Here is a 25,497-nt window from a genome sequence, read left to right as displayed (position 1 = left end):
GGGGTGCACGCGTGGGGAGCCAAGCCCGGGCTGGCGGAAGGCTGCTGTAGCCCTCACTGTGCCCCTCTTTCTCCAGAAGCCGTGTGAGGCACCATGGCGCAAGCACTTGCCTCCCCAGGGCTGTTCTCTGACGAAGATGTGGCAGCCTCCCCTATTCTTGGATCCAGGTTTGGGGACGATGTGCGCAAGGACCTGCTGTCAGAGTTCTCCGCCATCTCTCCAGGTCTGGAGGGCTCCCAGCAGGTGAGGCTGGAGCTCTTCTGTCACAGAGAGGGCAGTGTTTTGACTTCTGTCTGCTGTACAAAAGTTTTGGGATGCAGGGCCACCAGAGACTCTTCAGAAGAGGCTAGAACAAAAATGCTGTACCGGGGGAGCAGTTCTTCCTATGAGCAGTGTAGTAAGTAGTATGAAGGGCACAGCCAGCAAGTGCATCTTAACACAATGCCTCCTACTGTGGTGCTTGGTCTGGGGGCTGGTTTTGGTGTCAGGTCTTTGGGTTGTTGGTCTGATTCACTTGATAAACAAAATAAATGCTGGTGTGCCTGGAAATGCCTAAGAAAGCTTCTGGCATTGCTGGGGGTTTTGGGACCAGAGAAGTGTCCATTAGTTCCTGAGCACTAGTTGGGGGAGCCCCGCCTGTGTTCGATGTTGCGGTTCCTGTTGGTGTTCTGATGGATAGCTGTGTACTGCCTCTATGGCTAGCGTGTTTAACCTGTGCTGATTTTGCAGCCTGTAGCTGAAGACAATAATGGAAAACTAAAGGTATATCTGAGAGTTCGACCCCTGAAACCTACAGAAGTGGAAAAAGGGGAAGACCAGGTGAGATACTGAATGAAACAGTCTCTGAGATGGTTGCCTGCTGGGAGATGCTATTCTCCTTTGCTGTCGTGCTGTGGCCTCTTGTAAGCCATTGCGATGATGGGGGTTCACGTGTTCTTCAGGGCTGTGTCTGCATTGAGAATTCGGAGACTCTTCTTCTAAAAGCCCCTAAGGACTCCTTCACCATGCGGAGCACAGAGCGTGGAGTGGGACAAGCAGTGCACAGATTTTCCTTCACCCAGGTAGGTAACTGGCATGTTATGGAATAGATTACTGGCCACTTTGGGTCTCAATCCTGAACCTAAGATCAAATCCTGGGCTAGTAACTGGGGCTGTGCTCCCTCCCAGCTTCTCCTGTTTGTGCACAGCCAGAGAAGCTGAAAGACCTTGGCAGCAGTGTAAACATCACTCATCAGCTTTCTTCTGAGCACAAATCCAAAACACAGCCACTTGCTAGCTATTATGAAGAAAGTTAACTCTGTCTCAGCTTAACCCCAGACAGACAATCCATTTGGAAGTTTTTTGAGCTTAAATCAGCCTTATAGCTTGAAAAGCTGTCTTGCACACTGATTCCAAAGCACTGCATGAACTATATAGTCTTGTACAATCCTCTCTCCTTGTTTCTGTTGCTGTTTCCTCAGTTCTTCTCGTTTTAAGCTGATCCTGACAACTTTTCTGGCAGCAAATGCCACACTTTTGTTTTATTAATGAGGCTCTAAACACAGTAGAGGCTGTAGTGATATCAGATGTTACTGGACTAAGCAAGTGAACAGATAGTTTTTGTAGGGGACTTGGACTGGAATTACTGGTGGGTCTGTTGCTAGTGATGTGGGTGGGGGCACTGGAGGGAACAAAGGACTGCATAACATCACTTGAACAACCATCAGCAGTCAAAAGGTAGGAAAGACCTACATGAGGCCATTTTTCATGTCTTGTTTGCAGATCTTTGGACCAGATGTGGGGCAGAAATTATTCTTTGATGAGACAATGAAGCAGGTGGTAACGGATGTACTGAACGGGCAGAACTGGCTAGTTTACACCTATGGCATCACTAATTCAGGGAAGACTCACACTATTCAGGGTAAGGAAAGCACTAGGTGTTAGTACCCTGTGAGGGAGTTGTCCGCTTCTACATGTGAATCCTCAGCTTGCTGTTGTTCTTGCTTCAGGCAGCAACAAAGATGGGGGGATTCTGCCCCGCTCCTTAGCAGTCATCTTCAACAGTGTGGGGGACCGGCTGTACCAAGCCATGGATCTGAAGCCTTTCCTCTCCAACGAGGTGATCTGGCTGGACAGCAGGCAGGTGCGCCAGGAAGAGACCAAGAAGCAGACCATGCTGCGGGGAGGTCTGTGGGAGGTAAGCATGTGGCTTCTAGGAGGTTTAATAATAATAGGGAAATATGTGGCGGTGTCGTACTACATAAACGCTCATGTTCTTTTCCTTCCAGGAGGAGCTGTCAGCACCACTGAAGAGGAGTCATAGTGCCGAATCTCAGCTCCAGGCCACCACCAGTGGCAGTTTTGACAGTGGAGTTGCTGGCCTCTCTTCATCTAGCCAACTGACCAACCATTCGGTCACCAGCCAGACAGAAGGTATGTCTGGAAGCCTATTGTGTGCTACCTGCCTCTTGTTGGAAGGTGGGGGAAGAAAGGGTGATGCTGTGTTGTGGGTAAGGGAGCAAAGGTGCTGCAGTCTCGCAATTGTTCCACTGAAAGATAAACATGTTGGGGCTGAAGAACTTTGTACATATGTATTGACAACATATGAAGAACTCGTCACTGCATAACTCAAGCCTTGTGAAATGAAGTTATTTGATAGCCACTTACTTAATTCAAGGGATGTGGTTATTGAGCAGCTCAATGCCCTGTGATGGGGATAGATGGGAAGCAGGATGCTAAAGTGATGTGTTGCACTGAGCACCTCTGCCCAGACTTTCAAGCCCAGGAACTACTACCTGATTAGGTATCCAGAAGCATGGAGTGATTGAGGTAACAAGGTCTGAAACCTCACTTATACTGGGCCGATTTAATGTTTGAAATATCCTGTGCTTCTGGAGTCAAGATCAAGTGTATGAACAGTCCTTATACAGGAAGGAGGACACTGTTAAAGGAGTCTTAGGCTGTCTGACTGGGGATGGGCATTAGTGTTGGTCTGAATGGAAGGAGGAATATAGAAGATTTGAGTCTGGGATACTCTTTCTGCTGAAGAATATCTCAGTCTATAGCTAAACCATTCTGACTGGACCTGTGAAAAGCTGCTATTCTGTTTTGTTTAACTTTTTTTTCCTTTTATCTTTTCCCCAGAACTGGGACCTCACTGGGCTGACTTGGATCGCATTTCACTCACCAACACAGGAGATGTGCAGTTCTCCATCTGGGTCTCCTTCTTTGAGATTTACAATGAGTTAATCTATGACTTGTTAGAACCAGCTTTATCTGGCCAGAACCGCAAGAGGCAGACACTACGGCTCTGTGAAGACCAGAATGGCAACCCCTATGTGAAAGGTAGATTTACCTGAAAGATATTTTTAGTGACCTCCTAGGGAGACTTGAGGACCGAGTGGGTGGGTAGCTTAGCAGCGATGTGTTGAGGAGTTAGTTTTCTGCCAGACTCCTAACTGCCTTGCCCAATGTATACCTGCTTTTCCAGATCTGAACTGGATCAATGTCCGGGATGCTGATGAGGCCTGGAAGCTCCTGAAACTGGGTCGGAAAAACCAGACTTTTGCTAGCACCCACATGAACCAGAACTCGAGTCGCAGGTCTGGAAGGGGGGTTGTTTAGGCAGAAATACAATTCTGAAGGCCTTTAAAAGTTGTATTTTCTTTTTTAAATATCTTTTTTTTTTTTTTTTTTACAGTCACAGTGTCTTCTCCATTCGGATTCTGCACTTGCAAAGGGGTGGCAGTGAAATCGTTCCAAAAATCAGCGAGTGAGTTTCATGCTCTCTAGGATTTGGGGATGTTCTCTATGGACTCAACTTGCCTGTCTCTTGCCTGTCTCTTGTGTTGTGGATTGGGGTATGGGAAATATCTTGAGGAAGGTCTTGTTGAAAGTACCTGGAAGGAGTAAATGTTTCCACTCTTTAGTCTTAGAACTCACTGAGGAGTTTGTGAGGAGTACTGCAAAGTACAACTTGAGGTAGTTGTCAGGCTTTTTGAGTGAAGGTAAATGTGAGTAACCCTGTCCTTGCAGCAGGGCTGATCTGAGTGCTGCCGATGCCTGTTCCTAGGATGTAGCTATCTGGAAATAGGCTGTCTCAGTACTGGGAAGTGGCTGTCCTGAGGCCTGGCAAAGGATCTTTGACCTTGACACCACAAAGCTCATGTTGGTGTTATCTTGTGTAACCCCTACAGGTAGGGTAGGCCTTTCTGTCCAGCAATAGCCCACACACCCCAAAAGAGCTTTCTGTGCCCCTGTGGGGAAGCCGGGAAGGTGAGCAGGGGAGGGGATCATCGCAGGGTGTCTCAATTATAAACTGGCTAGAGCAGGCAAACCTAGCAGGTCATGTGAATATTGCCTGTGTTTTCTCCAGGTTATCCCTGTGTGACCTTGCGGGGTCAGAGCGCTGCAAAGACCAGAAAAGCGGGGACCGAATGAAAGAAGCAAACAACATCAATACCTCCCTCCACACGCTGGGTCGCTGCATTGCTGCCCTCCGCCAGAACCAGCAGAACAAGTGAGTATCCACAACTCCACAGGGAGCGTGTGGGCAGGATGTTCTGCTTTCCCATGGGCTCACTCTTGTTTCTCCCCATAGATTGAAGCAGACTATGGTCCCCTTCCGGGACAGCAAGTTGACCCGTGTGTTCCAGGGTTTCTTCACTGGACGTGGGCGCTCTTGCATGATTGTCAACATTAACCAGTGTGCATCTACGTATGATGAAACTCTGTACGTAGCCAAGTTCTCAGCCATTGCCAGCCAGGTAAGTAGCACACACCAGGATCATGGCATGGTCAGGATATGTCCAGCTCCTGTGGGAAAGGGCCCCTTTCCATCACAAGGCTGGGGGAATGCTTAAAGCCTTCCCTATGCTTTTCCAGTGGATTACTAGCTTTACAGTATTTCTAGATTCTGCTAAACTGAAAGGGTTGTCAAGTTGCAGAGAAGTGCCATGTTTAAAGATTAGACAACTTCCAGGCTTTGTGGCCTAGTAACAATGGCCTCTTCCCCTTCAGCTTGTTCAGGCGCCTCCCCCAAAGCTGGGACTTCCATCCATCCAGTCAATCATCAAAGAGCACAACAGGCGAACCAGTCAGAGTCTAGAGGCAGTGGCAAAGGAAGAAGTGGAATCAGAAGATGACAGTGAGGATGAAACAGAAGTCTCCGTGTATGAGAAAGAGGTGGGTTGTTACAGCCTTCATGGATAGAGGGGCAAGAACATGACTGTTAGCTTTGGCCTGGGAGGTGGGGCTGGAGCTTGCCATTACAGCAAGAGATGACAGAGAACCTCAGAAGGGACCCAGGAAATTGATAATCCACGAGGAAAACATTCCACAGCTGGTCTAAATCTGAAGCACATGCTTAATTTAGAAACACTTTGGCATCTGTGGAACAGGGACAGTAAGAGCTTGGGTGCAGCTCTATAATCCCTGCTCTGCAAGGGTAATCCAGAGATCAGAAAACATGCAAACCAGATGGCTAAACTGAGGAAAAATAACCAAACTTCCTATATACTCAAAGTGGACAGCTGGAATAGCTGAAAGATGAAGATAGAAGTCATACACCTACAGAAACTTGAGTTGTAACGTGTCAAGGTAGCAAATGCAGGCGCAGCCCTGGGCAGTGCTGTAGGGGAAGCTGCTCTAGAGACAGCTACAGCTGGAGTGCAGTGTTGTTAATTTCTCTCCGATGAGATGGCTTAAAGAACAAACATGGCAGCTTCTCTTTCCAAGTGACTATAAAAGAATCTTAAACCTAGATCACCCCAGCCTACAGATATGGGATCACCTAGTTGATGCTAGCTCTTAATTCTGTCATGCAGTGTGGGCAATGGAGTTTGTGTCCTTGCAGGACTTGTTGCGTGTAGTGGAAGCTGCACGAGAACTTCTGGTGCAAGAGCGGCAGGAGAAGCTGCAACTAGAAATGCGCCTTCGTGAGGAGATCTGCAATGAGATGCTGGAACACATGCAACAGAAGGAGCAATGGTGCAGGTACAGCTTATACTCATCTCCTTCCCTTTGTTCAAGGTGAGCTACAGCACCAAGAACCACCAGACCCTGACGTGCAGTTGTTTGCCCTCTTTGTAGCGAACATGTGGATGCCCAGAAGGAGCTGCTGGAGGAACTGTATGAGGATAAACTAAATAACCTGAAGGAGTCACTGACTGACTACTACCAGGAAGAGATCCAGGTTTGTTCAGGGCAATGAAATGACATCAGGAAAGTGGCAGTGGGCTGGGAGGGGATTTGGGATACTTGAGTCTAGGAAGGTGTGACTTATGAAAACTAAAAGGGAAGATTTTGCTTTTTGTGGTATCTCTTTGTCATATTATTTGATAGCTTAATCCACATTTTTTGCTTCTTGTCTATTGCTTTATGTAGCTCACTAGGATTTGTAATTTTCAGCCCTTAAAAGGGAAGCAAATGTGCAGCCATTCTGGCTCCTCTGTTTTTTCAACAAATTTGTTCTTGCCCCTCATTCTTTTTACTACTGGATTGCTTTGCACTCTTCTGATTAAAAGAAGTTCTGTGAATTTATCTTGCTCCCAGTTGTGATGATGGGTATGGGCCTGTCTGTATTTTTCATGCTGTGGCATTTGAGTTAACTTGTTGCAGACCTCTCTGAAGATGCCAACTGTTAAAAAAACCCCTTGTCTTTAGAGGCTGTGAAAGAAAGTGGTTTAGGCTCCCAGAAAATGGGTTCACTGTTTTCACTTAAAGGACATTAAAGGCTGGGTCCCAATACATGAAGTGTGTGACTAGGAAAGTCTCCCGGAAGAAAGACATTGAAAGTTTCAGAAAAGCTGTGTTAAGAGAATCCTGCTGAGTATTTGAACAAACTTGCTTTCTAAGGAGCGTGATGAGAAGATTGAGGAGCTCCAAGCTGCTCTGCAGGAGGCAAGACAAAATTTGGAGAGCTTGGACACTAAGCAAAAGGACTTGGGACAAGGCTTGCGTCGATCAAAGCGAGTGGCTACCTCATGTGCTCTACAACAGGAGCTGGTGGATACTAAAGCCAAACTACAGCAATGTCAAATGGAGTTAAATACTGCAACAGCAGGTAAGGCAGTGATGCTGCGCTCATTCTGAACTATGCCCAAGTAATCCTTGTAGAGGGTTAGAGTTACTTTTTTCAGTAGGGTACATTGCATTCAGACATCCTGAAACTATTGTTCTGAGCCGTAGATGATAGGGACAACATGCTGGATAGACAGGGTTTCACTTAATCTTCACATGAAAATGGCCTTTAGGGTGGGATCATCTCCCTGTTCAAATTCTAAAGTTCCTTTGTGTAACCAAAAGGGAGAAGTCAGGAATGTTTGCGCATGTCTGCACAAACTCAAAGCTTTTCTCAGCTTGCCTGTGGCAGCTTGTCTCAAGAGAAGTCCTGACTTCAGAGAAACTGAAAGCTTAGCAATGTACTGTTGCTCACTACTTTTTGCCTGTTCCTAGAGTTGTGCAAGTACCAGAAACTAGTGGAGCCACCTCCTTCTGCCAAACCCATTACTGTGGATGTGGACAGGAAGCTGGAGGAGGGACAGAAGGTAAATCCAATCTCTTATAAAAAGGAAAACTTGCAGGGCAAGGCAGTTTCCAGTTTAAACAGTGTTTAGAGCTGCTGTTGCCAGTTTTTTAAACAAATGGTTGAAGTTGAAGTGGGTCTGTTGAAAATAAACCCTTACTAGAGATGTGGAAGGTTGTGGTATCTGTGGTCCCAGTGGGGATAATCCCTCAGTACTGCCTGTCTGAATTACTCTGGAGCGGCTTTGTTTGCAGAGCAATGTCAAAGCTAGCTGTTCTATTAAATCTCTTTCTCCTGTAGAATGTCAGATTGCTGCGTTCAGAATTACGGAAACTTGGGGAGTCTCTTCAGTCTGCAGAGAGGGCGTGTTGCCACAGCACAAGTGCAGGGAAACTTCGAGAAGCCCTCTCTACCTGTGATGAAATTCTGGCTAGACAGGTAATGTGTCTGTTTTGTTGTGGGTTGCACAGTGGGATTTAATCTCTGTATTTTGCCATAACTGGCATGCAGAATAACTTAAGTTCTTGCAGCTGCAAATAAAAATTACTTATTACCTAGACATATACTGTTTATTACATTAAGGGAGGCCTACTGCTAATTTTTTCAATGGCTGAGTCAGACTGCATATTTAACTCTCCAAAGGAGACCCAAATTGTTCCTGTCAGTTAACTGACAGCCTGCACTTAAAGCAGGAGAATTCAGAGTTCTTATTTCCTTATCCATGTCACTCTGTCACAGTTGCTATGGTGGCATGTTTGCAGCAGGATGGATTCAGCTTTTTCCTAACCTTACTGTTCCTATTTTGTTATTGAACTGCTACCCTGTTGACAGTAGAAGCTTTTATATGTGGCCTTACTTAGCGTACCAGTTAGTGAATTTTAGCAAAGGCATTTTATCCTCTTCAGTTCACAGTAACCAGGGAGTATGTATTGCCTTCCCTTTCTCAGGACCAAACACTGGCAGAACTGCAGAACAACATGATGCTGGTAAAACTAGACCTGCGGAAGAAAGCCGCCTGTATTGCTGAACAGTACCACACTGTGCAGAAGCTCCAGGCTCCTCCAACATCTGCCTTAAAGAAACGGTTCTGTGCCAACAGGGAAAACCTACAACCTAATCAGCCTCCTGGTAAAAAGCCCTTCCTGCACAACTTTCTGACACGTTCAGCTACTCGTCCTGTTGCTGGCAGAGGGTGGCAACTTCGTTCAGTTGCTCTATGACTTTTCACACACACATATCCCTGCCCTGCTATTACTGGAACAGGTGGCAAATCCAAGATAATAGCATCTATTTTTCTTTGTGTGCTTGTTTATTGTTATTGTAGCTGCTTGAGAGCTTATGTAAACATTTTATGATATGTATGGTTAAGCTTTTAATTGATACCAAAGTGGACAAAACGACCTTTTGCAATTTAAACACTACAACGAGGAAAGTCTTTAAATATAAAATAATGTAGATGATCAAAGTTGTTTAACAAAAGGACAAGTTAAATGTGAGTTCTCAGCTTCAACTATGTTGGCATATACTTCAAAAATAAGTTCACAAGATCCTCCTTTAAAGATATTTTCCCTTCCTTGAATTATAATCCTTTATTAAAGTATACACGTTCTAGTTCAGGGCTGTTCTCTTGGATCTTGGCTTGCAATTCTGGCTCCAAGCGTGTTACAGACATAGAACTAAGTAAAAGAAACAGTAAAATGGTTATATATAACAAGCACTTGAATGCAAATGCATCTGCTTAAACTGCCTGGATTATGAAAAAAGTTTTCAGACCTTTAACTTGTTATGAAGGAATCATGCTCACAGACCAGTGGCAAATGAATCCCTGCTTAAAAGGGATAAGACAGTCGATAGTAGCAACAGCCATTTTTTGACTCTACCATGAGGGTAAGAATCTACTCTGTTGCTTGAGGTTGTTGCTGGCAGTAGAAACGTACCTTTCTAAAGGTGTTTTTATGAAATATAATGTATTTGCCTACTTAACTCCCTCCCTGATTTTATTCAGTTGAATAAAAGGTTTATCTTTATAAGAGTTGTCTCACAGTACAGTGAATGAAGCTGCCCTGTCATTTAAACAGCTGCACTGTCTTAAATACGGTTTAAGGTCTAATCTTATGAAACAGAGTCCTGGTTAAAATCAACAATTGTACCACACTTGCTCTGCTAGTTTGTCACGTCATCTCGAGGTAGCCTGGTGACACTTATTTACCACAAGTCTCTATTCTATGCCAGGCAGGGAAACAGATGGTGTCCAACTGCTTTGTTGCATTCAAACAGTTGCATCAGATGAGAATTAAGTATTGTTTTCTGGAAGTCAAAAACTACTTTAGTTGCTCAATATTTTAATAGATTCAGCTCCAGCTTGCATTGTTTAAGCTACATGTGGCAGCTTGTCAAGTTTAGGCAACCACTATGAGAGGGACAGCTTAGTTGAATTTAAGACTGTGTTCATACTGCAAATTGAGCTAATTTTTATTTGTAAGTAAGCCATCCAAGTTTCATTATGATTTCAGCTATAATATTGTTTCTAAGACTGTTTTCAGTACTGAGCTATTGGTATATTAACAAAACATTCTTTCTGGAAAAATATCAATTAAATTACAAATGAGCACATATAGTCAAGTGCTGTTCTGTATAACCAGAGGAATCTTCCATCTCAAAATAAAATGGGCTTTGACTGTATTTAACAAAGCTATAATGTTACTGGACATGAATATATTGTTTGGACCACATTAGCCTTTTTCATGAATCATTCCAGGGATTCCTAACTTTGTATTATCAAGCTTAAACTACTCCCCCAAACCTCATTCACTATCCCTATGTAGCTGCACCTCCGACGCTGCTAGGTGTTTGTACATAAATGAGCCCAATTCAACTATTGTAATGAGTAACATAATTACTACTTTTCTGAATATTCATGTTTATCACACTTGTTATATGGTAATTGTGACTTTATGCACTCAGAGGCAATTACCACTTGTTTCTGGCTTTTTGCAGTGCCTTGCATGCATCTGGGAGTGTAGTATTAAAGTAAGAATAATGTAAAAGGAATACATACCTCTTTTGAGGAAACAGCGCACAACACAGGGGTGTTGCAAACACAAGGCTAGAGAAGACAAAAACGGGATTTACAGTATTTAGGGTACTGAAAGCAAACTGAAAACCCCTAGGCATTGTTTTCTAGGCAGAAAACTTTTTAGTTTGTATACAGTGAGGTAAAGTTTTACAAAGTGCTATGTAACCTTTATTTCTCACTGCATTATATCTTATGAAATCATTTACCTACTATCTAGTGCTAAATACATCAATACCATGCTTATAAATGTGTATACAGTTATCATTGGATGTCCTCTCAGTGGTTTGCATTGGTGTTCATGACAAAAAATGCTGGACAACAGCACCTGGAACCCTCCATTAACCAAATGTTTCAAGAATTCATCAACCTACAGGACTAGATTCCAATTACAGTATATGGAGGTAGCAGCCAAAGCATCTTTTCTACTACATCAAGCTGCTACATGCCTCTTGCCACTCCCTTTCTTTCCCCCTCCCTCTGCTTTTCTTAGCAGCTTCTTCATTACCAATGGCTTTTTTTTAATATGGTATTATCAGTTACAGCTATGGAAGTAACAAATAATTTTTGCAACTTCTTTATTGCTTCAACACACACTTTCTTTTTTAAACAAAGTGCAAAAAAGTGCTCCTCCAAAAACCCTACAGGTATATGTTAAAACACCAGACACAACCGAAAGAAATAACTTACCAGAACCCAACTAATCCAACTTGAATGGGAGCACTCATCCAAGGAAATCTCTGTTAAAAATAAACTACATTCAGTGAGTATAGTATCTTTTCTGCCCTGCTTCTCACCTTCCTCAAATTCTTGTATTGTGAGAGAGAGGCTGCACCTAAAAGACTCTTGGATATGACGAAGGCAAAACAATTACCAGCATACCTTAGAGCCGAGCTCAAATTTGAGAGCCCTTGGAAAAATAGTAAGAAAATCCCCAGTGCTATCAATGTATCCTGTTATCCTGAGCAATGCATCCCTTAGAAACTACAAATAGGTGGTTGGCTGATTTAATTAGGACCTGATCCCAAGTTATGTGGGCTATTTGAGTCACACAAGCCCGCAGTAGCTACCACCACAGCCAAAGCTGCTGCAGCTGCAAGGTGCTGCCACACCTCCTGAGGGCACAGGGGATTTTGCCCAGGCATCCCTACAAAGAGCTAGGTCTGGGTATAGCTCCTCTCACTTTGGTGACATTAAATGGTTTTAACTTAAAACTGGAGATTGACTTTGTGAGCAACAGCAACTGCAGCCACCAACCATAAATAAGGGAGGTGTCAAGGAAGAATGTAAATCTGCATCTCAGCTCTTTTTCCTATCTCATGATTTGCTTTGATGTGTAGGAGCTTGCCCCTGGAGCAGTCTGGCACACTTCAGTTCTGCAAGCGTTCACTTTTTATTAAAGGAAAAAACTGTAGAAGAATTGGGGAAACAAAGCTAGAAAGCAACATATAACCTATGGATGCATTTTTAGCATACTCCTCACTGCTGTAACTTTTGCAGAACTCAAACATATGCCAAGAACTATGATAGTTTTCTTGTAAGCCCTTAAATGATTTAGGAATCTGCCCCCCACCCATGTTAGAATTTTAGTTGAAATTAATTACTAATGAAATAAAACCAGAGCTGTTTAAATAACACTGGTGCAATGGCCTTCTGTTGCTAAAATAAAACCAGCGTCTCCAGTAGGTAGGACATACACAACTGCTAGGATAACAGGAGGTTGATTTTAAGACAAAACAGTTAATGAGTTAAAAATCACATGTTACAGTGGATGATGTTTTCAACAAAGATCTTTTTTTCTGTAAGAAGCATTTTTCAAGATGTAGAAGTTAGAGGGGAAACTGGTTAACAAAAGATGGGCACTATTTGAGAGTCGAAATAAGAAAAAGAAATTCAGAAAGCTTGGTAGTACAAGTCTTAGTGCTAAGGAAGGTCACAGCAGCATAAGAGGCATAGAAAACAAGCCTGTGTGGATTAAACTTTCTCCAGAGCCTGAAGAAGAAATGATGTAGAAGATTGCTTTTTTTTTTTTTTTCCTGGCGCCCATCAGTAATCCAGAAATGGGTGCAGAGAGAACTGTGCAATTCAGCAATAACCTGCAACAATAGATAACAAATGGGAAAAGACAGCAATAGCAAGAAGGATAAAGAGTGAATGCAGCAGTGCTCCGCTGTGCTGGCATTCCACTAAACACACCTTCATTTGCCTCTCAGCTGAGATAAATTCACTCAAAATGCTTCACATTTTATGCACTGGGAGAGTTTATGACAAGAGCTGGTGTGACTGCCAGTGGAAGGGATGTAGGACTGTGGCACTGGTAAATATTACACGTATTTGGGAACACAAGCCAAATTCTGTGCTGCAAACGACTTCATTCTCTGAGGAGAATTAAGGGAGAGGGATGCTACGCGTTGCAGTGCGAGCGTGGGACCTGAGCTACATAACAGAAAAGCCCCAAATGTGATTTTATAACTGAAAAGACTCTTGAAGGGTGAGTTTATTGTTAATCTGAGAGAAAGATGCCTACTAGTACAGACAATATAAAACCCATCTTTTTCATGTGGTGGAACATCTTTTGCCAAGGTAGTTGATCTGAGTTACAGCCTTTATTTTTCAAGAATGTTACCAGGCTGCACAAATCAAGAAAGATGGTGAGGTAAAACTCTAAAAACACTGAGAGGTCAGCATTAAGAATTGGAGTTGCTCAGGGAACAACGTAAAACAATAAAGTAAAACTCAAGTGCTGGATGTATATCCCTACAAAGAGATAAAACGGAGAAGTACAAGACAGCAGAAGAATTTACTGTGTTAGAGATCTATCATGTACCTCGGAGAGAAGGCAGTTCCCGATGAGCTAGGGTTTAAGTTCCAGATGTCATTACGGCATCTTTAGTGGTTAGTGCAAACGGAGAAAATGGAGAAATGATAATTAAGCAAACAAAAGCCATAAGGAGAATCAGCTTTTTTCTAACTGCCTCTTTTCACTGTTGGATCTCAAAATCTGTCAGCCTTCCCAGGCTAGCTATGCCTTTTTTCAAAAAAGATGAATAAATGAAATGACAGTTAAATTAGGAATGCATGGAGGACTCTAAGGCCTATACAATTCAAGAACAATGCTTTAAAAAAAGTTTGCCATTCCAGTTTTGAATACATATTTTAGCTGCAGACTAAGAGACTCCAAGGAGCTATTTTCAAGGATATATGAGGAAATTTCTGGAATCAACTTGAATGTTAATACAGTATGCAGAACAGGAGAGAAACAATAGCTGAAGCTATTAAAACTTCAGTGTCGATTGGAATTCTCAGAAGTTTCTATGGAAAAAAACATTTTTTTTCCTTAGGAGAAAGATTACCTGCAACTAAAATAAATCTCTAAATGCTGTCTCTCAGAGCAAGGTTGCTTACAGATTCTCCTGCAGCCGCAGCAGATAAAAATAACTTGGTTCTGCACAGAGCTGGTCAAGTGTATGTCAGTAGGGATAACGAACAGACATTATACAGCCTAATAAAGAACTACCACACTGCATCACTGCATAGAGGCAAGCCAAAGCCCCTGCTGAAACCTATAGCAAAAGCACTTATATATATATAAAAATAAAAAAATATTTTTCAAGTCAATAAATAATTAGATTATTTTTGAAGCACTAAGCATGTGCCTGTGTTCTGAAAACATTCTTGAGTAATTTTCTAGCAATAACTTTTGGGAATATTGTTGAGTCACACTAGTGTTACCATCAAAATGTCCTCGTGCAGAACGATGTTGGAATACGGGGGATGAATAGTGCTGTATAACCTACACCCTGTTTCAAATATCAGAGGATGACAGTCTGCCAGCATTCCAGAGGCATTTATTTCTGTTACTCCAGAACATCATTCTATTTTCTTCATTATTTCACAACCATTTGACTATTTTCTGGCTTTGTGTATTGCTTAACAGGCTTTGGCAAGCGTACAAGAATTATTTTCAAGAGTGATGGTGTGCACAGCAAATGCTATGGAAAATGAGTTAGTAAAGCATTGTGTGGATGGTGTTGGAGCACTGCGAATGGGATGGTGCTTCTGAAACCTCAAGAGGACATGCAGAAGCTGCTTGTTAAAAATGCAGCTCATTCCTTAATGGTTTTAATACTAATCTCTACCAAGTGTTACCACTGACTACCTGCGGAGCAGTGTTTCACCTGAACTCACAGTCTGTGAGGCTGAGGGGGAGGAAGAGGTGAGCATAAACGGTCATGATGGTACCAAAGACCACTGAGTAGTCACTGAAGAAATCGCTCATTTTTGCTGATCTGAAAAATTCATAACACCCTTATGTTGATTATACCACACAAAACCAAAAGATATTTGTCTCCAAACCCTGAGAATTGTTGCAACTTCTTCACAAATGTCATCTATTTGCCAGTGACATTGCATTTGTGACATTTCTCCCACGTCAAATACATACCAAACCTTTGCTTTCAGTTTATGAGGCTTTTTTTTTTTTTTTTTTTTAACAAGGGTTAATGTTCCACCTAATACATTCTCAAGAACATAACAGTATCACAAGCTGCTTAAAGCTACTCTACAAACAATGCAGGGGTCAAAAGAAATCAGCATTTAAGAATTAGCCGAATCAGTACAGGGTTCTCTATACTGCAGACAAATCGTGTATCTGGATGCACTGCAGTCTCACTGCTTCCAGGAGATATCAGCAGCACACAACGACTTTCACTCTAAAACTCAAATGCCACATTTCCTGTTTTTCCATTCTGAGCAGTAGTGTTTTCTGTTAACACAAGGGGGAGAAAAAAGCAAAGCACTTCAGGCAAAAAAGTTTCTAAAATGGGGAGACACTTGGGATCTCTTCCCAATGCCTCATTTATGTGTACAGAAGCACTTTCAAGTGGTGTATGGAACTGGGTAATCTAACTCCGCACAAGAAAAATGAAGGGCAGAAGTAACAAGAAATACAATTTAAATATTTTAGAAAGCTTTATCTTAGACAAACAAAACCAGGCAACTTCCCCTGCTTGTCCTCCCAGTGCCCACCTACACCACATTTCCAAGGAAGGGTCTGAAGTCTGGAAACTCAGACCACACTCTTTTTTTTTTCTCCTAACTTTTTCTAACAAGGAGACCGTTATTCCGGCTTGTTGGGTGGGTTTCTCAGGCAGAGACTTTGCCTGGAGCTACGCAAGTAAGTACATCAGTGATATCAGCTGAAGAAGATGAAATTCCCTTTACTGATAAAGAATTATTGAGTTCCTCATCTGAATATTATTTATCTCATGTTAGACAACCCTATAAGTAATTTCATTATTGCTCTTTACTCTCTCATGCACACACAGTGCATAATGTTGATTTAGTTTATATATTTACTAATACCAGGTGTCTGACTTCACACTACAGTAGCATAAACAGAATATGGGAAATATATAATCTTTGATGAAGCATGCCCATTCTATGCCTACCCTGCACTTGCTCATCCAGTAAATTTTAAAAGGTAATTTTCAAAAGGTATTTTTATCATTACTGTTGTTTCCAAAGTCAAATTTCTACTACAGCAGCTAAGAAAAGCCTCCTTATTGATATTCTGAGAAAAAAATTTAATAAAACTTTAAAATATTTTTCTAATAAACTGTATTCCAAGTCTTGGTACAAAGAAGGTTTGTTTACTAGGAGGAACTCTGCATTTTAAGAACTATAAAAATAACAAAAAATGTCATATTTTCTTATTGTTATTTTACACTGTGATAAAAAGAACCCAGCTATCTCTAAGAAAGGCATGAAGAAAGGGACAGCTGTAAAGGAAGCTGTACAGTGACGCCCCCCCAGAATGGAGGCATATTTGGGAGGAAAATATGAAAACTCAGAATGTATTTTAAATTCATGAAAATAGTAACTTAGGATATGAAAAGCATGTATGTAGATAATCTAGGACTAACCTTTAGAAAGGCTCTCTTCTCCAATGTATTCATTATGAAGGGAGGAATCGCTGCAAACAAGAAAGAAAAAGCATTAAACTCTGATAAAATGGCACTTGGTTTTCATTTTCTGTTAAGATGAACCAATGCCATAATACAATTTTCACAGCCTTTTGTCATTAACTGGGCTTTCATTTCACATTGACAATTCAAGATACTGGATTGGTATTGACAGAGGTAAATTCTCCCAATAAGTAAAACTTCTGATTTCACACATAAGTAAGCCCGAGCTCAGTAACTTGGCACTGGTCAAAGCACATGCTCTTTATTAAACTAATCCACTCAAGCAGAATTTGCCACCATTCCTTTGCTATCTGTATCTTTTCTGCAAAAGCATCCCAGGAGCTTTTCTGCTGCACTTCAATGTAACACACTGTGGATGTTTTTACAATAAGAAATGTACATTTCTTTGTAGAACTTCTTAACAGAAATGTAAATACTGCCTGCATAACTGTAAAATAATTTGGCCTCAGAGAAAAAAATCACTTATATAGAATTTAAGCTCACTCTCACATTAGGAACTGATAATCAGGAGCTGCACATGACTGCAATTATTCTTACCCATGCCAGGAGCAGCCATAAGAATCCTTGATATAACCACCTGGGTAATTGCCTGCTGAGCTGCTTTTGTTGATTCACCCAGCCTGTTTCCATTCTCATCTGTGACGGGGATTCCAAACTTGAGTTCCCTGTTGCATAAGGGGTACAAATAAAACAGTGACTGACATGCATTTATCCGCCTTTCTTGTCACCTTATCTTTCTCCCTTTAAAGTTGTCAACTAAAATAATTAAGGTTTTTATCTTATTTTCAAGTTATCCTGTTTATAACACTCTTTGGCAAAAAAAAATTTCAAAAGGCAGTGAAAAAACTGGGGAAAAATGTGCTGAAAAGTAGACAATTGAATATTTGTAACAGCAATCCGCAGCTTGAGCCTGGTCACAGGCATTCCAGGGAGGAAGAAAGGAGATCTGTTATTTCTGTAATCCACAGAAGGGAAAAGTTCCTTCAAAAAGCAATGCAGAGAAGTAGAATTTTCTGGACTGATGTGGAACTAGTCTGTCCTTTCCCACAGACAACACAGGGAATACAGGAAGAGCAGTTTAACTGAACTTAAATATAAGCCTTTGTGAAAATTCCCCTCTGGCATTCTAGTCTGAGTTTTCATTCAACCGCTAAAACCATATCTGAAAGTATACAAGTATGCACAAAGCAAATTACATTTCTGTAACTTTATTATTCAAGTGCAGGATCAGGTGTTAAACTCACACACTGGGGGAGAACTTCTGGGGGAGTGAGAAGCAGACAGAAGGGCAGATATATTGAGGACTGCTCATCTTTTATATAGGATAAAATACTACCATGGACTGAACCTCATTGTGAATATAAACCTTAAATATTCCCTTTTTTGCCCAAAACCTTGTGTTCATAAGAGGGCGCTTTTCATTTGTTTTCCCCCACTTCTATTCTTAGTCCTAGTCAAAGTAGAATACACACGAAATTTTGTTTCAGATAAAGTGCATATTTTGGTAATCTCAGATGATTAAACAGAACTGCAGAGCCTGACTTCTATGACTAACTCCCGTATGTGGGATTTGAAGCACCACTTTTGAAATGACTATATTTTTCCCAAGTGGAGTTTGTATTTAAAGGGTCCATGTGATCAAGTCTCGAAGGACCAGTACTTGGTTTCCAAGATCTAAGGCTGAAGAACTCTAAGGATATTTATCTGAAGAGAATGAGGATGTTTTATTTTATACCTGGAACAATCAGTCAATCAAAACAAGATAATTCATGAGGTTTTTGCAACATTCTGAACCAAGCTAAAGATATATAATGTGCTTTACTTAGTAACTTGCTGATCTAAAAACTCCATAACATCCTTTTTTCTAGAGTGAGTGATGTTTGTTCTTTTTATTACCTTTGTCTCATTAGTGGAATATTAATGCAGTTAGCAGCAGCAACAGCAGCAAAAGGAACAAACCGTCCTATAAGAGGTGAGACATGCTGTAAAAAACAGAGAGGGGGAAAAAAAATAAAACAATAAAATGAATGACATAATAATTTTCTTTCCCAATTGTCATATTAAAATGCTTCATATCCTAATGATAGACCAGACTTACTTCTTTACATTAAAACTCAGTGAAAACTCACTGGTGGGGCAGAAATAAAACAACAAACAAACAAGAGATAAGTCATAAATACTTTTCTCAAAGTGAGTGGTGGCAGGAGACTGGCAAAAATGGTCTTAGTTACTAAAGTAGCACCACTGCAGAGAAGCATCAGCTTCTGAGCATGTCTGTGAGCCCAACGGCAACACTAAATAGACCTTTAACTTCACTGTCTCTCCTGCCAAGGTCACAGCCAGCAACATCCACACCAGCTGCTTTGCTGATTGACTATGGAAGCTGCTCATTTAGTCAATGTCTTGTACAATCCAAATTACTCAGCTTAGAATAGTCTCTCAAATAACTTGTCAATGCTGTACCATTCCCAGTACACCAGAGCACAAGCAGAGGGACACAAAATAGATTTTTGCTGGTTTTTTTTTTTTTAGAGGACCTTTTTTTGTTGATTGTGTTGTGCGTTTCTTTAAATAATTTGAGTTTTTCTGCATTTAAGAGCTGCACCTTCTTACAAGTTTTTCAGCCAGTCTAGAGTAGGCAGAAGTGATCCTGCACCTTAAAACCACACCTATACAGTTTATGGGATAGTGAGTCCACATTGTTGTAATTACACATCCACTCCAATTAACTTTCAAATGCTATTAAATACTTTGACAGGTAAAAAAGAAACTGCAAAAAAGGCACCTTATTAAATACAGTTTGTATTAACTAAACAGAAGGTTGTTTGATATACATATAAAGAAGACAAACTGAAATACATATAAACCACCTACATGGGGCAAAAAAAAGGTCAGGATCTAAAGAAGGGAGCTGTCAACAGCCATTACAACTGCTTCCTGGGAGCTGTGCATAACAGGACACAGATACACAGGAGGAGAAATGGGCCGTTAGCACCTCATAGAGCACCAAAGTGTAGTTTAGAAGGGAAAAAAAATAGCAGTGATACCTTTGTTAGTGCATTAAGTCCTAAAGCTGTTGCAACAGCACCCGTGGTAGCAGAAACATAGGCTGCTCCCAGCTGGCTAAAACAAAAATAAAAGCATTTGCACATGCACATCAACTACATTTACGTCTCTTTTAAAAAGAATTACAATTTATACATGTAGTTATGTCCCCCCCAAAGTTAAGAAGTAGACATTTCTGTGACACTGCAATAAGACGTGGATGGAAGATTCAAATGGGACACGAAATTAAACACTTATTTCACTAGCAGTAAAAACCACACACAAGCAACATCTTAACATTGAATAGGGTTCTGCTGGTTCTACATTGCTGTATCTGTTCAGCATTTTCTCATGTGTCGGAACAAACACCTTGAAGGATCTAGTCCTGTATTTTAATTTCCTAATTGCTTAAACTAATCAAATCATTTTGGATTTCTAAGGCCATGGCTACAATAGTAACTAAAAATCAACTGTACCAAAACCCATACATGCAGACCAGCTATGCTGCAAACAATCAAATCCAACCCAATCTGCCCTAAAACGTATTTTACATACTCCCCAGCTAGTATAGATGTCTCTTGGACACCGATAAGCAAGTCAGCCTCAAAACCAGAAAGTCAAGCACTGGGATTTCAGTCTCCTGTTCATGATTTCTATCCTGCATCTATTTAGTGTCTCTCTTTGCCTTGAAGTAGAAACAAGTACTGTGCAGACCAGTTCCTCCAAGGTTCCTCTTTCTGTGAGCAATCTCACAGTGTGGTGTGTGCTACAATGAATGCAGGGCACTGAGAAAATGACACAGGGACACCTGAAGGTCCACACAAACTATCAACTTAGAAACATCCGGGTGTAACACCAAACTGATGAGGTGCTTTCGAATGGCTGACTGAGCAAGGCAACACAGACTCCTATTCAATCCTGCACTGTTTAGTGCTTATGAGCAAGGTGCTTAGGTTTATCTTTAATGTCAGAAATTGAGTTCTCGTCTCCAACATTCTCAGATGTCTGCACATATCAAATTAATAATAAGCATAAATGAAAAAACTTACCCCTCTATCACCTCCAACTTTAAAGCCCAACCACATCCCAGAACATCAGACAGCAGTTTATAAACCCATCAATAGTATCTGGTTCAGTGTCTGACCTGACAGTAATTGGGGCATCACCGCTCCTGTTCGTGTAATTGACTATAGCATTGAAGGACTGGTTAATCCACTGCCAGAAAACCACCGCTGGTGTCGTTCTTGAACAGAGAAACAATTAGTAAAAATACAGTTGAATCAACAGCACAAAAAACTGATGTCAAATCAAGAAAAGCAAGTGCAAGTAGTAATCATGCAGAGGTTCTTGTTTAGCTGAATGAAACAACACAGTCAATGGGATACTGTCTCAATAATGAAGGTAGAAGCTACTTCTAAGAATAGAATCTAAAAGCATCGTAATTAAATAGCAAGGTTCACTTGGGACAAAGGTTTGCTATAATAACAAAAGCATTATAACAAAACTCTCTATAAAAAACACAGAGAAATATGAAACTCTCTAACATCTTGAACTCTTTTCCAGGGTTATTATTCCTTTACAGTTTGCTAGTTCTCTTTGGAAGCTCCATAAATGACTGACAGGTAGATTTTAGAAGACAGGGATTTTCTTCTCAGTCTTCAAAAAGCTAATATGACGCCATTGTTTTAATAAATCCCTGTGACATTAAAAGATTCAATCACACTGAACCACTTAACTCCAAAATGAAAAATTATTTTCATGAAAGTATCAGCATCTTTAAGAAGTACAGGTGCAGCACAGAAATTAATCCCATTCAGTACAGCATGAACCACAATGACCAGTCACCAAAAAAACCCGAAAGAGCTTCAAGGAATCCTTATAAATTATCTTAGTGCTAGTATGCAGATGCGTTAGGACAAAAAGGTGCTAACTTTTGAGCACAGGTCGGGGCAGTGAAAAGAATATATTCTGTACAAGTTGCAGAGTCCCCATTTAACAAGCTAATGTGGTCCCTGTTAAACCGCAGGTGTAACCATTTCACAAATGGTTAAGTTGATACATAACAAGAGTGACAGTCAAGTTGTGTCACAATGTACAGGCTGTCTTGTGGAGGGATGAATGCTTTTGCTCTCAAACTAGTAGTGTATCTAAACAATGGGACAAACTTATGAAAAATAAATCCACTAAGGGCCATTAAATAAAACACTTCCTCTGGATTGGGAAGTTCTTGATCCACAAATAGTTGGAGGGAGAAGAGTACACCCGGGGAAAAGTGTTTCTTTGTGTACGCAGACCACAAACTCTGCCCTCAGTGAAGAAACCACTGAAGATTCTGCACCACCAGAATTTCACTTGGGGGAACCAGGCCACCACAAATAACAGTTGCTCCTGAAAACTATTTCCTGACTATTAAAGTAACTTTTCAAAGGACTTTAAAGCTTATACTTAACTAAATTATTTAATAACACAGACAGTAACGGTAACAGGAATGTGGTTCTCATTGGAGAGCTGATATGGCACTTAAGAGCGCTAAAGAAAAAGCAGCAGTTGTACCAATTACTCTGTTAACAGGCAGGAAAGCAAAGAGGTGATGCTAGAGTAAAAGCTGTGTGTCTATCATGAGGCTTTGGTTCTGAAATGGGAAGATATGTTACTACTTTAAATCGCAAAAACCTGCAAGATTCAGGAGATTTGAAAGTATATTCTTATTCCCTCCAGTTTCCAGTATCTGAACAAGATGCCAAAGTAGCAGTGGTAAACTAGCTGGATTTCTTCCATCACTACTGCTGTTTCTTCCTGTGCATGTGCAACTCTTTCTCCTGACTCATCTATCACAAGTCAAATGAAGGATGTGATTGGGAAGAGCCAGCACGGATTCACCAAGGCAAATCGTGCTTGACAGACCTGATTGCCTTCTACGACAAAGTACCACGCTCGGCTGACGTGGGGTCAGTGGTGGATATTGTCTGCCTGGATTTCTCCAAGGCTTTCAGTATGGTTTCCCACAGCCTCCTCCTAGAGAAAGTGATGCGTTACGGTCTAGACAAGCGGCAGTGCGGTGAGTGGGGAACGGGCTGACTGGCCGCACCCCGAGGGTGGTGGTAAATAGCTCCTGTTCAAAGTGGCAACTTGTCACAAGTGGGACTGATAGTGGGCCCAGCACTGTTTAGTATCTCCATAAGTGATCTGTATGATGGGATCAAGTGTACCCTGATGAAGTTTGCCGATGGTACCAAACTGAGTGGGGAAGTGGACAGTTTGGAAGGGAGAGCCACTGTGCAGGAAGACCTGGATAGGCTGGAAGAGTGGGCCCATGAGAACCTCATGAAGTTCAACAAGGACAAGTGTAAGGTTTTGCACTTGGGAAAACATAATCTGGGAGGCTGAGAGCACAGGCTGGGATCTACCCAGCTGGGGAGCAGCCCTGTTGAAAGGGACCTAAGGATTCTGGTGGACAACAAAGTCGATACGAGTGAACAGTGTGCTGCTGTGGCAAAGAAAGCCAACAGGATGCTGGGCTGCATCAACAAGGGCATCACCAGCAGAGACAAAGAAGTCATTATCCCACTCTACTCAGTGCTTGTCAGACCACACCTGGAATACTGTGTTCAGTTTTGGTCCCCACTACACAAAAAAGGCGTGGATAGGCTGGAGAGGGGCCAGAGAAGGGCCGCAAAGATTATCAAAGGACTGGGAACCCTGCCACATGAGGAAAGGCTGAGAAAACTGGGTTTGCTCAGTCTTGAGAAAAAAAGGCTTAGGGGAGACCTTACTGTGGCACAAAGATATTTCTAACATGGAGTCTACCAACAGATGATATTGGCTTCTTCTGTGAACGTCACTGTATTGATGATTCAAAAACTACTGAGAAAATGGAAGAATCAAACAGGAGCTGGAGAAACTCTATGACTGACAGACCAAAGCATACCAAGTACTCACTTGGCAGACAGAACATCCTACATGGCAGATCTCTAAGGTTAGAAATTCCCAGATAAATCCTCCTCTTTGTCCTCCACACAACTCTCCTACAAGGATGGGATTTGGAACATTCAACTTTCCCAGTTTGGGGAAAAGTGGGATGGTGAAGGTTGGCTAAGGGCTTATCTCACAACTACTTCTAGAGGGAACCACTAACCAGTGTGAGGAATGCAGAGAGAAGAGAAAAGGAAACAAAATTTTACATTTAAAAATATTTATTATAAATATTCTAAAATGCTCTTTTGACAGTGACATTGATTTTCACTTATCTAATTTGTAGGCAAATGTTTTATGTGTTATATTGCCATCACTTACCTATAAAAGGTCATCATACAACCTGTGATAGTCATGTTCATGGGTACCTGAGCTGACATTCGTCCAATCAAGACCATCTTTTCACCAGTGTCTGGGTGAAAGGCTGAATCATAGATATATTTTGCTCTCCACAAGTCATCTTCTGTCAAGCCAGGTGCCACAATACCTTGTCTTGGGACAAAAAAAAAAAAAAAGAAGACAACAGCAAAAAGTGCAACCGTTATAAAATGCTGCAACCCCCAGTGACAAAGGTGCCATCAGAGGATTTTGGGGTGTTCATACTAAGTTAATCTAGCCTTATAGTTAGCTTGTAGATCTTCAGCTTTTAAAAGGACTGGTGGATAAAAAGAATCAAAACTCACAGCAGTGGGTATGTTGGCTGAGTCGATATATCCAGCACCAAACTGCTATTTATTCAAGCCTGTACTAGATTTTAGAGCTAAAACATAGAGCTAAAATCTCTGGCGTCATTACCGCGAAACTTGAAAATTTACTTTGCAAGTATTTAAGAGACTACCACCTCCAAACAATATAACACGATAGGAAGTTTTAAAGTCTGTTTTCATATTAACTGTTTTCAGAATTAGACATTTCTGTATTTCAGAATACTTAACAGGGGTCCTCAGAGGACATAATCTCCCCATTCATTAGCAAATTTGTTTTAAAAAAAAGGTGTTTCAAGCTCTGAAATAAGAACAAAGAGTGGTGCAAGAATAGTGTTTCAAATATTTCCTTTAAAATATATAACCATGTGCTTGTCATTGACATGGACATTTTTGGGCGAGCAGCAAGAGTGATCAATATCATACCTGTAATCATGCACAATTTTTCTTGCATTTTCCAATTGGGCATCAGATAACAAAATATTCCGGGGGTCTGTTACAGTAAAGAAGTGACTGGCTCGTCCAGCAAAAGTGCTCTGATCCCACCGGGGCTCCTTGATATTAATGTTTAGTGGTATATCTGCTGACATCTTCAAAAACTCTGTGAAGAAACCATGAAAATTTGCAATTCAGAATTCCACATATTTCATAATGTATCTATAACCTGCAAGATAAAAAGTGGTTATGCTTAGACTAAAAAACCAGAACAAACACCAAACAACTTGCAGAACTGAGCTGTAAAGGGGCAAGTATGTATCCAGAAAGCAGCTGATGTCAGATATCATTCATGGGTCTTAATGAAGTTGGTATTGACAGAAGTAAAATAGCAAGAACTTAGTTAAATGTCTACAGAAATGTTTCTGTGCCTGTTTCCCCAGACATTTATACGTTACATCTTTGTAGGAGTATGAGTATCTGATTATGAGGCAGAGGTACATCGCATACAGGTACAAATATGTGAGGATGAGGCAGATGCAAAGGAAGTAAAGAAATTTATGAGCAAGTAGCTGTACTAAATAACAACATACTAATCAGAAGTGTCCTTAATTTCAATGATGAATTAGTGTTCGCTGAAAATTTTTTTTTTGAAAGAGAAATTAAATATTTCAAGAGATACCTGAAGAGCTGCCATAAAATGCAGTGACAGAAGAAATATTTAATAAAATCCAGTTAACTTCTCTGGCATAGCAAGACAAAACAAAAATTAGGAAT

At 41.2% G+C, this 25,497-nt stretch overlaps 2 protein-coding genes across 2 annotated transcripts; one reads left to right on the top strand and one right to left on the bottom strand.

The window, feature by feature from the left end:
• Positions 1 to 77: 77 nt before the first annotated feature.
• LOC104458240 (kinesin-like protein KIF20A) lies at positions 78 to 9,219 on the top strand. The gene is made up of 18 exons (XM_010073388.1): positions 78 to 243; positions 730 to 819; positions 942 to 1,061; positions 1,762 to 1,900; positions 1,989 to 2,176; positions 2,268 to 2,412; positions 3,124 to 3,324; positions 3,470 to 3,581; positions 3,680 to 3,751; positions 4,355 to 4,498; positions 4,580 to 4,745; positions 4,999 to 5,163; positions 5,834 to 5,973; positions 6,070 to 6,172; positions 6,835 to 7,042; positions 7,435 to 7,526; positions 7,805 to 7,942; positions 8,452 to 9,219. The coding sequence occupies exons 1-18, from the start codon at positions 94 to 96 to the stop codon at positions 8,722 to 8,724; spliced, it is 2,646 nt and encodes an 881-aa protein (XP_010071690.1). The 5' UTR covers positions 78 to 93; the 3' UTR covers positions 8,725 to 9,219.
• On the bottom strand, positions 8,807 to 24,881 carry SFXN1 (sideroflexin 1). Its single transcript, XM_010073389.1, has 10 exons — positions 24,712 to 24,881; positions 23,903 to 24,073; positions 20,754 to 20,852; positions 19,612 to 19,687; positions 18,461 to 18,546; positions 17,102 to 17,229; positions 16,502 to 16,551; positions 11,268 to 11,317; positions 10,563 to 10,610; positions 8,807 to 9,180 (listed from the first exon to the last, which is right to left on the bottom strand). Exons 1-10 carry the CDS (start codon positions 24,873 to 24,875, stop codon positions 9,084 to 9,086), a joined length of 969 nt encoding a protein of 322 aa, XP_010071691.1. The 5' UTR covers positions 24,876 to 24,881; the 3' UTR covers positions 8,807 to 9,083.
• Positions 24,882 to 25,497: the final 616 nt, after the last annotated feature.

Source organism: Pterocles gutturalis, unplaced genomic scaffold, assembly GCF_000699245.1.
Source record: "Pterocles gutturalis isolate BGI_N339 unplaced genomic scaffold, ASM69924v1 scaffold14047, whole genome shotgun sequence".
Taxonomy (NCBI): domain Eukaryota; kingdom Metazoa; phylum Chordata; class Aves; order Pterocliformes; family Pteroclidae; genus Pterocles; species Pterocles gutturalis.
Note: the sequence above shows the minus strand (reverse complement) of the source record. Positions and strands in the feature narration are given on the sequence as shown.